Below are 15,508 nucleotides of genomic sequence, written 5' to 3'. Positions count from 1 at the left end.
CCTTTAAATTTTTCAGCAACTTCAGGAACAGAAGTGAGAGCAGTACCTTCATGGATGGTGCTGGAGAGGTGCATAGCAGGTGCCTTAGCCTCCAGAGGAGAACCGTAGAGAACACATGGGTTCACTTCGTCTAAAGATGAGAGCTCCCTCTCAAGAGTCCGGGCTTTCCGTGGTGCTTTCAGCAGTGCTCCCTGTTTTCCCTGAGAACAGAAGAAGCCCTGATCTCCCTGGGGCTTCGGAACGCCTTTCCCTGCAGCGCTGCTGGCGTAGTCGGGCAGGGGGAACGTGCCGATCCCGCTGTCCAGAGTCCGCATGGAGGAACCAGACCCTGGAGGAGAATAATAGGAGAACAACAGGATCAGAAATGCTCTCAACAACCTCAGTTTCAATGACTGTTACTTCCTGTTTACTGACTGTTTATTAAGAAAATATCAATAGTGTATTGTATCTCAATATTGAGTGCTGTAGTTTTGCAGTGCTGTATCGATTCTCAAAAATAGTATAACAGAGTTTTAATTATTACATTACATGTAAAGATTGGTGTCAGAAGTGGTGTGTTTATAACTTCCTGAGACCCAGGCATTTTCTTGGTCTGAATTTTGTAAAAATGCTTCTAGCTATTTGGGATTAGCAGGACCTAAAAGTAGAACAACAAACCTTTGTCTTTGCACAGGAAGTCGTTTTTGCAACAAAAAAAATGTCCTCATATGGGGACAGTTGTTTATTTCAACGTTAAACATTATCATTGCCATTTGCGATCAGAAGAACCCAATTAGTCCAAAAACAGCATTGTACCTTTGATCAGAATTTGTATATGTCCTTTCTTTTTATCTGTACTGACTATAAAAACTTTTGACTGGGATTCCTGCAACCTTGTTTTCAATCAATTAAGTATACTGTTGTCAAAGGTTGCTGCAGAGAAGCAGAAATGTACGTCCCCATACGAGGACGTCGGGTCTTAAGAGGATATATTGTCGCTGTTCAATGAAAAACAAGTATCTCAAAAACAGCAACTTCACAGGACAGAGAGAAAAACCTTCTTAACTTTCAATGGAAGTCAAAAAACTGTAAAAAGAGTTTATTTCAGGTAATTTTGGAAAAATTCTATTGGCCCATTCATCAATAAATTTTGACACAATGTAGGGGACAGCTGGTATGTTAAAATATCGAATAAAATGGAGATACTTGTTTTTCATTGGACAGCGACGATATATACCAATCCATCAGTCCATCCACGTAAATGTTGGCTCATCCATTTAACTAGCCATTCATCTATTTTTCGGTCTGTATATCCATCCAACCATCCATCCATCCGTCTGTCAGTCTTTATATTCGTTTGCCTGTCTATACAGTGAGGAAAATGAGTATTTGAACACCTAAAAAGTTCACTCCCACTCCAATTATTATTCTAAATTAGAAGCACCTGTTTGAGGTCGTTAGCTGCATAAAGACACCTGTCCACCCCACACAATCAGTAAGACTCCAACTGCTAACATGGCTAAAACCAAAGAGCTGTCCAAAGACACCAGAGACAAAACTGTGGACCTTCAAAAATTTCAGACCCTTCCGTGATTTCTAAGTGGGAGAACTTGACGCAGGGTGTTCGAATACTTATTTTCCTCATTGAATATCTACTACCCATCCATTTATTCAAATGAATGTTGGCTCATTCATTCAGTCAGTCATCCATCTATCTTTCAGTTAGTATATCTGTCTATCCATCCATCCATCCATCTATCCATCCATCGGTTAATGCTCAGTAAGAAGTTCAGAAGGGTACCCCTACTGCAAATTTGATATAGAAAATGTAAGATATTATATATTGAGGTTTTGTTATGCTAGTTACAGTAGTGCTGGTTACCGAATTCTGATTGGAAACTGGCAGCGTTATGTATTATATTCCACGCTGTGGCTCTTTTATCCACATCCATGTAATAAATTACTGCCGCTTTTTTTCTGCAGAAGGTTTGAGCGCATATCGGCTCCTGAGGTGTAAATTAAGTGACAGGCTCCACAACAGCAGCACCGTCGCGGCGTACCCGGCGCCTCTCGGGGGACCTCGCGCCCTCAGGGACCAGATCAATCAGGTGAAGACGCAATTACAATCTGTGTCACAAACTAACAAAGAACGCCATGTGTGATGAGTTCCCAGGCGAAGGTTAGAGTCCCGTCACGCGACGGCGGCTGGAGAAAGCGAGCGAGGCTTTCGGAGACTTAATTAGGATCTCACCAGTGAAGTGCTGCGAGCTGATAGACTCCGCCAGGCTCTCATCTGATGTGATTTCATCGCGGCTGACCATGTCTGAACCCTGAGGGATGGAGAGAAGACGGCGGCGTATGAAACATTGTCAGTCTGCTGGACCGCATCACCAGATTAAGTTAAAATGCACTCGAAGAATATTTACTTTATCCATCTCCTCCCGGCTGCGGGTGTGACTGATGTTGTTTTGCTGGTGGCCGAAAACAGGACGAGATCTCTTGGAATCGAAGGAAAGACGTCGGTGGACTATTCCAAAACCCGGAGCGCCTCTCTCATCCACCCTTCAATAGAATAAAACACAATAAAATCAGTATTAGCATATATATCACCATAACACACACAAACAGGACTCACAATCCATCTGTTTTTTAGTAAGGGTCTGTGAGGGTGAGTGAGGGTCTGAGATAAACTTGTTTAGAGAGGGGGACTGTTTGAGATTAACCCCTTCTGAGTGAGAGTTTGTTTGAGATTAACTTGTTTAGAGTGGGGGGTTTGTTTGAGATTAACTCATTCAGAGTGGGGGTTTGTTTAAGATTAACTAATTTAGAGTGGGGGTTTGTTTGAGATTAACTAATTCAGAGTGGGGGTTTGTTTGAAATGAACTAATTCAGAGTGGGGGTTTGTTTAAGATTAACTAATTTAGAGTGGGGGTTGTTTGAGATTAACTAATTCAGAGTGGGGGTTTGTTTGAAATTAACTAATTCAAAGTGGTGGTTTGTTTGAGATGAACTGATTCAGAGTGGGGGTTTGTTTGAGATGAGCTCATTCAGAGTGGGGGTTTGTTTGAGATGAATGTATTCAGAGTGGGGGTTTGTTTGAGATCAACTGATTCAGAGTGGGGGTTTGTTTGAGATCAACTGATTCAGAGTGGGGGTTTGTTTAAGATTAACTAATTCAGAGTGGAGGTTTGTTTGAGATTAACTAATTCAGAATGGGGCTTTGTTTGAGATGAGTTTACTTAGAGTAGAGGTTTGTTTGAGATTAACTAATTCAGAGTAAAGGTTGTTTAAGATGAGTTTATTTAGAGTTTTTTTTTTAGATTAACTTATTCAGAGTGGAGGTTTGTTTGAGATTAACTAATTTAGAGTGAAGGTTTGTTTAAGATGAGTTTATTTAGAGTTTTTTTTTAGATTAACTAATTCAGAGTGGGGATTTGTTTGAGATGAGCTCATTCAAAGTGGGGGTTTGTTTGAAATGAACTCATTTATTAAGGGTAGGACCATCACCTGTTCAGCAGCTGTTGCATGAAGTTGTCAGCCGTCACTCCTCGGTACATTAGCGATAGCTGACCCTGTGATGGGTCCATAACAACTTCACACGAGTGCCCCCTCCCAGGACGATCCAGAGCGATGCCCACCCTATTCACATACGTCCTTTCTTCTTCCAAGGCCTTCCTTAAATCTTCTGCTTTCTCCATGAGCTTGGAGATGTTTAGGCTCTCTACCACCTTCCGGGGTCCTCCTTTGGCCCCTGAGGCATCCTTGGCTGCAGAGGAAGAAGAAGAGGATGACGACACATTAAGCTTTAGCTTGGACGTTTCGGGTTTACGATTAAGCGCAGGGAGCTTGCTCTTCTTCAGGCCGAACCAGCTGGCAATCCCGTTGGACGTCTTCTGTTTGGTTTCCGGAGGTTGGCCTCGATCTTGTTCCTGCAGCTTAAGCATGTTTTCTTCTATTCCCCGCATCACCTTCTGCTCAATGGCGGACTGGTGAGCGTGAGACGCTGCAGACGGTCGTTTCTCAACGGTCTTAATGTTTGCTGACTCTGCTCCAGGTCTCGGTGGAGGGGGAGGTGGGAAGTTTTCCATGTGAGTAAAGGTTTTTTTCTTTCCGGGTGTGAGCTTGGACTTGTCGTCAGTGCGGGATGGATGCCTCTGGGGGTGGGGGTGCTCGTCTTGGACTGGTTTCATTCCTCGAGGGTAAGATGAGGAGGCACTGCCTGTCTTGGATGGGGACTTGGAATGTGCTCTGGTAGGGCTGCTTTGAGGACTTGGGACTGTTTTGCTGTGGTGGGGAAGAGGATTGGGGCACTTGGCATAGCTTCGCATCATTACAGGGGTTTCGCAAGACGCTGTTGATGACATACCCATTCTGATCTTTTGACCCTCTGCTTTCACAATGTAACTTTTGTCTCCTGATGAGGTTATGCCTATTGGCTTGGTGCTTTGTTCATGAGAAGAAGAAACAGGGCCCTTGGCATAATTGCCTAAGCTTGTTTTAGGGTACGGTTTTCCATCAAGGGAATCTGTATACTTTGAATGTCTCTGCTCCATTGAGATTCGCTCGCCGTGTCTCTCCGCAGTCTTGCTTCTTTCACCGTTCCCTGCTGCAGTTTTACCAAGGTTACTTTGTGCTTCCCTCTTGTCCACAGCTTGTTGTTGCAGATCCTCTGTGCTCTTTAACTTGCCGAGGGCTGCCAGACGTTCTTTGAAAGGGTGATAACTCGAATCGTTCTGGGGTTTACCAGAGACAGCTCTTTTTGGGAGTGGTGGTTGCCTGTCACTTCTTTTAGCCGCAGCTTGAGACGGAGAAGACGTGTCATGTTTTTGAGCAGAGGCTTGTTCTGGAGGTCCTCTCTCGTGACATCTGTCTTTCATACTGGAATAACTGGTCCTCTGAGCCTTGTTTACCGCTGAAGATGTGGATGGCAGGCTAAAGTGATGCTGGGGTCTTTGCCAAACTGGACTCTCTGTGTCAGTGTCCTGGTCTGAGGTGTCAGAAGGAGAGTCACCGGTGGTAGCTGATGAATCTGAGGTTTTGAGAGAGGGGGGACTCAGAAGCCTTTCATCTCTCAAGCTCATTTTATGCTTGTCGGAAATCTCCATCTCCTCTGGGGTTATTTGAGCAAAACCGTTAACGGAATCAGAGAGAGAGGCAGAGGGATCTAAAATATTTTCATAGTGAGGTACCGGAGCACCTTTCGGGGGTTGAGAGGAGGCTTGATTCGCTCCTTTGGAAACTCTGCTCGGCTTGGGAGCCGAGTGGCTGCTGTAAACTTGTGATTCCTTCATAGAGACAGACAAACAAGTGTCTTCGGGCTTTGGTGGAGAAGTGGGGGCAGAATGCGTACTGGGGTAGGTGTCTGTTTTGGAGGTGGAGGGTGGTTTATCTCGCTCTGCTGTTGTAGCTTTGCGGGACATCACAGGTGATTGATACACCTCGTAGTTGTTTCTACAGGGGATCTTTGAGTTGCGAGTAAGTTGGGGGCTCAAGCGCAAGGCGTTGGCTGCTGGCGTGTTCTCCGCCATCGAAGGTATTTTGAGGAACTTGAGCAGCTTTGACGGCGAAGAGACTGGAGAGGGCTTGGATTCACTAAACGAGGAGGGAGGAGACGTTGGACTGTGTGCAAACTTGCCTTTTCCTGAGGCCTGCTGCTGCTGTGCAAATGCTGAAGTTGTTGGAGAATAGGACTCGAGAGAAACTTTCTTGGAGATGGAAGTTTCATTGGAAGAGAAGACTCCATTGCAGACTTGGATTGAGGTCTCATTCTCACATATTGCAGAATCACCAGAAACCTCCAGATAGCGACACTCGTCAGCTCCATTGTCTCTTGTTGTTAGTAAGCCAGTGTCAGCCTGCCTGCTATCTTGGGGGCCACTGTTAGCACCTTTTGACTTGGTAGGTGATATTTTGATATCCTTATCTTTGAAGTCGCTCTTCTTTGGTTCCTCGCCTACCTTGCTGTGTGATTCAGAGGAATCAGCGACCAGAGACGAAAGATATGAAATAGAAGCTTTTGTCCCTGACTGGGAGAAACTACTAATGCTTGCTCTACTCTGAATGACTGTGGGTTGGTTTGTTTTGTCTATCTCTATCTGAGGATCTGTGCTTTGTGCCGAAGCTCTGTGCTCATCAGAACACTTCTGGCCTTGCGTATCAGCCTCTCTGCTGGAATGTGCTTGGCTACACCTAAGCAGACTGTCCAAGCTGCTTCTCTGAGACAGAACACGACAGGACGGACAACCCCCGTGTCTCGCGGACATACGGCCATCTTGTGCGCCTTCCCCGTTGGCGTATTCATGAATGTCTGAATCTGAACTGGAGTGCCGGCAGTGAGGCTGGCGTGGTGCTGGAGTCACCACAGTCGTCTCTCCTGGCAATACTGCCTGTCCGTGATAGTAGTAGCAAGCGGACGGATGGAACTTAAGTGGATCAGACTCCTCCAGCTTTCGCAGAACCTCAAGGATGTGTGCTTTCTTCTTGAGGAATGGAGACATGGCTTCCATGGATGAGGCAGAAGCTTGGGCAGAGCCTCCTGTGCCATTCTGTGTGCCTTCGTTGTTACCCTTAAAAGAAGAAAAATAAAATTATATTAAATAGGAACTGCTGAAATTTGCAGGCTCTCGAGATCTCTCAAAACACCAATATTACACTTATGATTTACCCAAACAAAATGTATTCAATTGACGACTTTTTGTGAACACTCTTTCCGATGACTAAGACAAAAAAAAAAAAAAAAACAGGCATGTGGGGAAAAAACAATGGCTGAATCATTTAGCACTTGACATCTAACCAAAATACAGTGGCAGTAAAATGCCACAGGTACATAAGTGGGCAGGGATTTTAATTATGCATTAGATTAGATGAGTTTCCTAGTAACATTTACTGTGGAGCACTATATGGACAAAAGTATTGAGATACATGTTAATTCACTGTTTCCTTGCTTTTGTTGGATTGTCTCTGCTGTCCCACCTTGTTTCTAACTTATCCTATGCAAAAGTATTGGACAGAGCATCATCATTCCAGAGAACACTGTTCCACTGCTTCACAGCTTAATGTTGGGGCATCATACTTCATTAGGGTACACCTGGTTTCAGTTGGCATGGCACCAACAGGTTTGTACTTATTTATCTGCTCCAGAGCGTCCAATTCTATTGGTAGTACTTCTATTGCACAGGGATCTCCCACCCAGAGAGAGATGACAGTTGAAATTTCTTGGATTCCCAGTCCCTGACAATGTGTTAGGCTTGTCATATTTTAACAGTCTTAAAATAACAATAACATTGTTTAGTGCAATTATTTCTGGGACAATGTATTGACCAAACAAATGGCTTAATGTGACAGCCCTACAGTGTGTTATGATTGATTGCTTTGGTTTTGAATCAAAATGTAGTTTATGGCAGTGTCATGCCTATAAATATGACTACCAGCACATGAAAAAAGACATGACTGGAAAAAAAACAACAACAACAGAATATAAGTAAAGGAAATTTGCTGACAGTAATCTGAGAGATAATGCAGATAACAGTTCCTGTTATATTTAGAGCGAGAAAGCACTCTTAAAAATGAAAGTCATTTGTTTATGCTAGAGTTTACAGGGGGTCTGTTCTGATTGCTTCATGGGGGGTGAAATTAGGTCATGAAATTGTAAATGCATCGCAAATAAAGTGCTGTATAAAATGATGTAGAGCCATTTATATTTCAGGCATAAGGTACACAGCCTTCTGGAGCTGTATAATACGTTATTAGGGTGTAAAATCTGACTTTTATGACTTTCATTAAATGTAGTGCCCTATATGGAGGTGTATGGTTCAAATCGAAGCACATCTCATGGCCAGTTTGCTTACATGAGTTACTTAACTAGCCAGAGCACGGGTTTTCAAACTTTTCAACTTTGCAACTGAAGTCAACTTAATCCATCACAAAATGTTCCACAGCCCACATAAAAATGTAATCTTTTGCTTAAATTTCATTTAAAAAAACATATACAGAACAAGCAATATAGCATATCAGCATAACGGATAGTCATAAAGACCAATCTTAGGTAAAAAAATGATCTGAGTCACAAGGCCAATCACAGTCATAAAGATTAGGGTCTTAAATAACATCCTCAGTCATGAAGATTGACCTCAGACTCAAAAACTAATCTCAAAGTCACAAAGACAGATCTTAGTCATAAAGACCAGTCTTAGTCACATAGACCAAACTCAGGGTCATGAAATCAGAATTTTAGAATCATAAAGTCTCATAGTCATAATGATCAATCTCAAAGTCATAAAGACTGATCTCATGAGTCATGAAGACCATTCTTAGTCATGAAGGCCGATCTTAGAGTAATGAAGATCACTGTCAGTCCAGTCATAAAGACTGATCTCAGCGTTATAAAGACCAATCTCAGTCATGAAGACCACTGTCAGTCATACAAACTGATCTCAAGAGTCATGAAGACCAATCTCGTAGTCATGAAGACTGATCTCACAGTCATAAAGACAGATCTCAGTCATAAAGACCATTCTTATAGTCATGAAGACCGACCTCAGTCATAAAGACTATTCTTATAGTCATAAAGACTGATCTCAGAGTTATAAAGACCATTCTCATAGTCATAAAGACTATTCTTATAGTCATAAAGACTGATCTTAGAGTTATAAAGATTGATCTTAGTCATGAAGACCATTCTCACTGTCATGAAGACTGATCTCAGAGTCATAAAGAACAAACCGAAAAGTTTGAAGCTCCAGACCAAACAAGGTAGGTGTGAAAGAACCTGTAGATCCTAGGTCTTCAAATCTGGTTGTTAAATGCAACTTCCAGTCCTGGATCTTTGCTCTAGTTGGAATGCACTAGTTGATGTTGTTGATTGGCCAGCTCTAGTCACACCCACCAAGGATTAGCCGGTCAAAGACTGAAAACTAAATTCAAGATCCAGATTTGAACACCTCTGGTTGGTTAGGAGGTACAAGGCTCTTCTTGCTAAACCTGAAATAAATTCTGCGGCTTTGCTGAAAACAAAACCCGAGCTGCAGTCTGCAATAAATTAATACATTAAAACAGATATGCAGTCGTTCTGTTTTGTTTACAGGTTGACTCTCGCATAAATTAAGGCATCAAACATTTTAATTACCAGATTCGTACTTCAATCAGTGAGTTGATTAATTTAGTTGTTTTGTGACGTATGAACAGGAGAGGGTCTCGCTGTTTTTACAACGTCTTAATAACTCTTAGAATTTCAGGAAATCAGAGTGACTCTTTCTTCTTCTTCTTCTTACTTATTTTTTTTTCGTCGATGGATAGAAAACAAGCTTAAACCAGATCGAATTCAAAGCATCAGTCATTCACCTCAGAAACGTTTCTTCAGCAAACAATTAAAAATGCATCATCGCCTCGACGCAGTGCTGGAAATGAGTCTGAGATGTAAGCAAAGCCAGCGCTGACTGAGCATTTCAAATAAGCCTAGGTTTGATAAAGTCGTCCGCCGAGGCCTTCGGACAGCTAATCCCCCGCGCCGCACTCAGACGCCGCCGCCGAGCGATGGCCGAGATTAGGCCGGAGCCACGTTTCCACTGGCGGAGGAATAAATGTGCGAGTGAGTGGAGAGGGAATGAGGTAGAACGAGGAGGAGCTGCTTTAGTTTCACATGACTGCTCCACCCGGAGCGACCGGCTTTATCTTTAATTAAAGAAGCAATTAATTCGGTAATCGGCTGGAGAACGGGCCCTCTGCTCCTCTCCCGGCTTGTTTTGGCTTCTCCAGACTGAAGGAGCCAATCTGTTAAATTGGTGCAGCACCGGCAGCGGTGGCCTCGGGGGATTATTAAATTACGACAGGTGTTGATGGGAAAGCAGGAGAGAGAAAAAGAAAAGAAGGAAGAAAACAAACAAATCGCTGGTGTTTAGAGAAGTATTTAGAGGAGATGATGAGAAATTAACGTTTTTTTTTCAGGTCTACCTCAAACTCAGTTTCTGAATCAGTTTCTCTGATTTTGCTATTTATAGGTATATGTTTGATTCAAATTCAAATTCAAAACAAAAATAGTCATTTTAAAGCATTTATTTGCAGAAAATGAGAAATGGCTGAAATAACCTCAAAAAAGACCTCAAATAATGCAAAGAAATAAAACAAGTTCATATTCATAAAGTTTTAAGAGTACAGAAATCAGAATTTGGTGGCATAAATCACAGTTTTTTTTATGCCTCTAGGCACGTTCTCCTCCACCAGTCTTACACACTGCTTTTGGATAACTTTATGCCACTCCTGGTGCAGGCTTGTGATCATCCATCTTCCTCTTGATTGTATTCTATTAAGTTTTCAATTTGGTAAAATCAAAGAAACTCATTATTTTTAAATGATCTCTTATTTTTTTCCAGAGCTGTATGTTGTAGAGTGCCTTCTCATCTAACTTTCAGTTTGGGTTAAACCAAAATAGCAGGTGGGAAAGGTGCCCTAAACCCATGGTCCAGACCAACGGACCACACTTTAATAATAACTATATAAAGACTGTAGTTTGTAGTGTGTGTTGTACTGGTGCAGGGTGCTGCCTGTGGTACACCTCCCATGGGACACTGTTCAACTATGGTTGACTTTCTCAGTCCAGCAGTGACACTGAGGTGTTTAAAAACTCCAGCAGCACTGCTGCTGTGGTGTCTGTACACTAATGCCAGCAAAACACACACCATGCCAATCAGTGCTGAGAATAATCCACCACGAAACACCCAAAATACATTGGTTGAACAATGAAACTGAAACACCTGTCATTTTAGTGTGGGAGGTTTCATGGATAAATTGAAGCAGCCTGGTGGCCAATCTTCATTAATTGCACATTGCACCAGTAAGAGCAGAGTGTGAAGGTTTAATTAGCAGGGTAAGAGCACAGTTTTGCTCTAAATATTGCAATGCACACAGCATTATGGGTGACATACCAGAGTTCAAAAGAGGACAAATTGTTGGTCACGTCTTGCTGACGCATCTGTGACCAAGACAGCAAGTCTTTGTGATGTATCAAGAGCCACGCTATCCAGGGTAATGTCAGCATACCACCAAGAAGGACGAACCACATCCAACAGGATTAACTGTGGATGCAACAGGAAGCACTAACCCGGATTGTATCCAAAAAACATAAAACCTCAGCTGCCCAAATCACGGCAGAATCCAATGTGCACCTCAACTCTCCTGTTTTGACCAGAACTGTCCGTCAGAACAATAAATTATTGTGGTCTAAAACCAGGTGTTTCAGTTTCATTGTCCAACCCCTGTACAGCTGCCCTGTAGTGGTCCTGGTGGGTCCAGGCTGAAAGCAGGATCATAATGAAGTATGTAGAGAAACAGTTACAGGACCACAGTCTGTAATTATAGAACTAAAACGTGTCCTATATGATCAGTGGAGCTGAAAAAATGGGTAATGGGTCAATGGTGAGATTGCTGTATCTTATAGTATATATTTTCAAAGCTTATGTATTACGTACTGATGTGCGCATGAAGGATGCATTAGCATCACGATACCCTGAGCTGAACGACGACTCCAGTGACTGCAGCTATATATTATTATGTATACGAGTCATTTTGGATGCAATTTGACCTCCTGATGCACTCGCTCTTCTCCACACCTGAGACGCCTGATGAGCTCATATATATGCATCTTGTTTATGCAGCCTACGCCGGACAGAGGGGGCCGAGCGAGGGGCGGGGTGCTGGAGACATCTGCATGGTTGAGCCAGACGAAGGGGTGATGGAGTGGAGGGGGGAGGGGGGTGGCATACATGCAAACGAAGTCCGTTCCATGCTACTCTTCTGAGATGAGTGATGAGCGATCGGGGGTTAAGTTTTTGCAGAGCTGAGGACGTGGGATGAAGCGATACCAGTCTGGCACCAGAAGAGAGAGCGTGACGCCACCGGTCAGCTCGGGTCAGCTCGATTACAATGATCTGACAGATATAACAGATGTAAATCCGCTATGATCCAGTGCAAACCAGCACGGATACTGCAGTGTTTAGGAGCTTCACTTTTAAAAGGTAGTAAAATTTTACCATTTAAAAGAAAGAGAAAAAACAGTGTAGTTACCAGTGATGGGAATAACGGGTGTTGAAATAAACTTTTGCGCATTAAGACAAAGGTGCAAGTGTGTGTGTGTGTACGTTTTGTGTGTGTGAGTCTCAAGGGAGGGGAGGATGAGATAACCACCTAGACAATGATTGTTGTCTTTGCTGTCGTGGACTTTATTTATCTGGCTTATAAAACACACTCTGAGAAGGTGGGGGCCAGGGAGTGGGGGTTACAGGGGCAAGTAACACAAAAGTAACGCAATAGTTATTTTTACTGGTAACTAGTTACTTTTGTAGTGGAGTAACTAGTAACTATAACTAATACTTTTTCAAAGTAAAGTGCCAAACACTGGTAGCTACTGGAACATGTAGCTTGCTGGTTGCTGGATTTTTTATTGTGCAGGACTTAAAATAAAAAATAAAAATAATGTTGCCTGCCAGTGAATCTCAGAAAAGCATCTCAAGACAGCATTAGGTTCAATTCAGGTGACTAAACATACAAACATACAAATAACAGCTGATAACAGCAGTTCGAATCCTGTTCATGTAGCTTGTCATTGGCTGCCGGAGTCCTGAAAGAGCACAATTAGACTGCAGGGTAGACTCAGGGTAGACGGCACGCTCTCTCTCTCCCTACATCACTCCAAAGGGTGATGATGATCAGCACAAGGAGTCTGTGAGCTGATGTATCAGAACTGAGTCCCTGCGCTTTCCTCCAAACGCACTGTAATGCTACTCAGCAATGCTGATGAAAAGAGGCGGAGTCTGACTTCACATATATCGGAGGAGGCATGTGTTAGTCCACAGCCTCCTGGTGCTGGGGCTTTACTAGTGATAGGGGGAGTCCTAATAAGTGGGTTGGGTAATTGTTTGTGTAAATTGGGGAGAAAAGAGAATTTAAAAAAAAGAAGAAGAAAAAAAAACTTTACTGTACAAAACAGATACTTCATATTAACCATGTCCAGAAGCAGCATCAACTTCTCTGATCTCAGAGGTATCTGGGACGAACCAAAGTTGGATGCTATAAGCTCTGAACTTAAGACCAAAAGGACCATCCAGATTGTTTTCAGCAACAAATTCCAAAGCCAGGTTCTGTCATTGAGATCTACATATGCAACATGGGCAACACATGCTGCCTTCAAGACGTCTTCTATATTTTCCAGGGCATCCTTGCATTTTTTTAACAGGACAATGCAAAACCACACACTGCACACATTACAAATGCATAGCTCATAATCATAAAAATGATGAGTTTTTCTTTGATTTTACCTAATTGAAAACCTCTGGAATATAATCAAGAGCAAAATAGATGATCACAAGCCATCAAACCAAGTTGAACTGCTTGAATTTTTGCTCCAGAAGTTGCATAAAGTTATCCAAAAGCAGTGTGTAAGACTGGTGGAGGAGAACATGTCAAGATGCATGAAAACTGTGATTAAAAACCAGAGCTATTCCACCAAATATTGATTTCTGAACTCTTAAAACTTTATGAATATGAACTTTTTTTCCTTTTCTTTGCATTATTTGAGTCTAAAAGATTTGCATCTTTTTTGCTATTTCAGCCATTTCTCTTTTTCTGCAAATAAATGCTCTGAATGAAAATATTTTTATTTGGAATTTGGGAGAAACATTGTCTGTAAGTTTATAGAATAAAACAATAATGTTGGGGACTTCCGGTTTAGGCAATGTAGGGGGAAGTTCGTTTGAGGATCTGCTCCGTTTGATTTATTTTAAAACGCTGTTTTACCGAGTCTGATCAATTTTTATTTGACCGTCATCGGTTCTCCTGAACTCAGACCATAATTTGGTACAAATGTCACGGCAAACCAGGCAGGGAAAGGGAGAAACTTTCAACCCTCCGACGTCCACAGCAGCAGCGACAGCTAAAACAACCTCGACTAGCATGGCGGACGCTAACGCTCCTATTACTATTGCAACCCTGGTCGCTGAGCTGGAGAAACACCGCAGTAGCCTGACTGTGGACCTCACCGCTTCAATGGAGAGGTCGTTGGAAAACTCTCTAAGCACTATTCAAGTGTCATTGGACTCTATTAGGGCTGCAGTGGAATCTCACAGTCAGAAATTCTCTGTCATAGAGAGCACACTTTCTGAACACAGTGACGAGCTAGCAAGTATGGAGTCGAAGCTAACGGAGCTACTGAAAGAGAATGTCACACTGACTTCCAAGGTAGACGACCTCGAGAACCGCTCCAGACGTCAGAACCTGAGAATTATCGGCTTGCCTGAAGGATCCGAAGGTCAGTCACCATCTACTTTCATCTCTCAGCTACTTGTTGAGATTATGGGAGAGGAGATCTTCCCACAACCACCGGAGCTGGACAGAGCGCACCGAGCATTGGTCGCTAAGCCGGCGCAAGGAGAGCGACCTCGGGCTGTGATTGTCCGCTTTCACCGATTCCAAGAGAAGGAGCGCGCTCTCCGCTGGGCGAGAGAGCATCTAAGCACCATGTATCAGGGCAAGAAGATTTTGTTTTTTCCTGATATGAGCTCCAGTCTGGCTCGGAGGCGTGCAGCTTTCAAGGGGATCAAGGCTAAAATGTACAAGGATGGTGTAGCTTTTGCATTACTCTACCCCGCTCGCCTTCGGATCACCCTTGGTGGTAAGCACAGTTTCTTTGAAACGCCAGCTGAGGCTGAAGCTTTCTATCTACAGCAGGCTAAGCAGACATGACTGATCAGTGTTTAAATCGACATGATGCTTTGGAGCTCCTGGTGTAAACAAAACAGGAACAAAGTATAAGTAGTTCTGAATCTGATGACTGAAGTTGTGACTTTTTTTCAGACTCGGACAATAGCAGTTTCGTAACCTTTTATAGGAGCTCGTCCCAGTTAGTTAGTTAAGGTAGTTTAGTTGTATCGGAAGCACATTTCGTTGGGACCTGCGGCACGCTTCTTCGGAAGGACGAGCATAGGTTTTTGTTTTTGTTTGTTTGTTTGTTTGTTTGTTTTTTCTTCTTTTGGTGCAGCTTCTAATGCTGCTTTGTATATTGTTCTGCCGTTTTCATCGTGTGTTATTTTGGGGATGTTTATGTAAGTTGGTCTGCGTGGAATTTATTTATTTTTGTAATTACAAAAGGCACATAACAAACGTACAAGAAAACGGTGGTGTACTATTTAAAGTTCCATTTGATCATATGATGGTACATGTCAGGAAACTACAGTAATACTGGAACTACAGAGCTCTCTGTTAGATTAGTCACATGGAATGTTCGAGGCTTAAATGGCCCAGTGAAACGATCTAGAGTTTTCCAACATCTGAAGATGTTAAGGACAGACATAGCATTCCTTCAAGAAACGCATCTGTGTTTAAAAGATCATATTAGACTTCGTAAACCATGGATAGGACAGGTGTTCCACTCGTCTTTCGACTCAAAATCTAGGGGTACTGCGATTTTAATTTCTAAAAAAATAAATTTTTTATTGGAAAAAACAATATCAGACAAAGGGGGACGTTACATAATTGTCCTGGG

General features: G+C 42.8%; 1 protein-coding gene across 2 annotated transcripts in view; it reads right to left on the bottom strand.

Annotated features, from left to right (window-relative positions):
* The window catches only part of LOC103035539 (nck-associated protein 5-like), a 159,332-nt gene that overhangs the window by 20,147 nt on the left and 123,677 nt on the right, over positions 1-15,508 (bottom strand). For both annotated transcript variants that reach the window (XM_049471741.1, XM_049471742.1), the window contains 4 exons: positions 3,487-6,545; positions 2,406-2,541; positions 2,231-2,309; positions 47-328 (listed from right to left, as the gene is read on the bottom strand). In XM_049471741.1, coding sequence (XP_049327698.1) covers positions 47-328; positions 2,231-2,309; positions 2,406-2,541; positions 3,487-6,545 — 3,556 coding nt within the window. The remainder of the gene's footprint in view (positions 1-46; positions 329-2,230; positions 2,310-2,405; positions 2,542-3,486; positions 6,546-15,508) is intronic.

The sequence above is a fragment of the Astyanax mexicanus genome, chromosome 24 (genome assembly GCF_023375975.1).
Source record: "Astyanax mexicanus isolate ESR-SI-001 chromosome 24, AstMex3_surface, whole genome shotgun sequence".
In the NCBI taxonomy this organism is placed as follows: Eukaryota; Metazoa; Chordata; class Actinopteri; order Characiformes; family Acestrorhamphidae; genus Astyanax; species Astyanax mexicanus.
The sequence above is the reverse complement of the archived record's forward strand: the minus strand, read 5'-3'. Positions and strand labels throughout refer to the sequence as shown.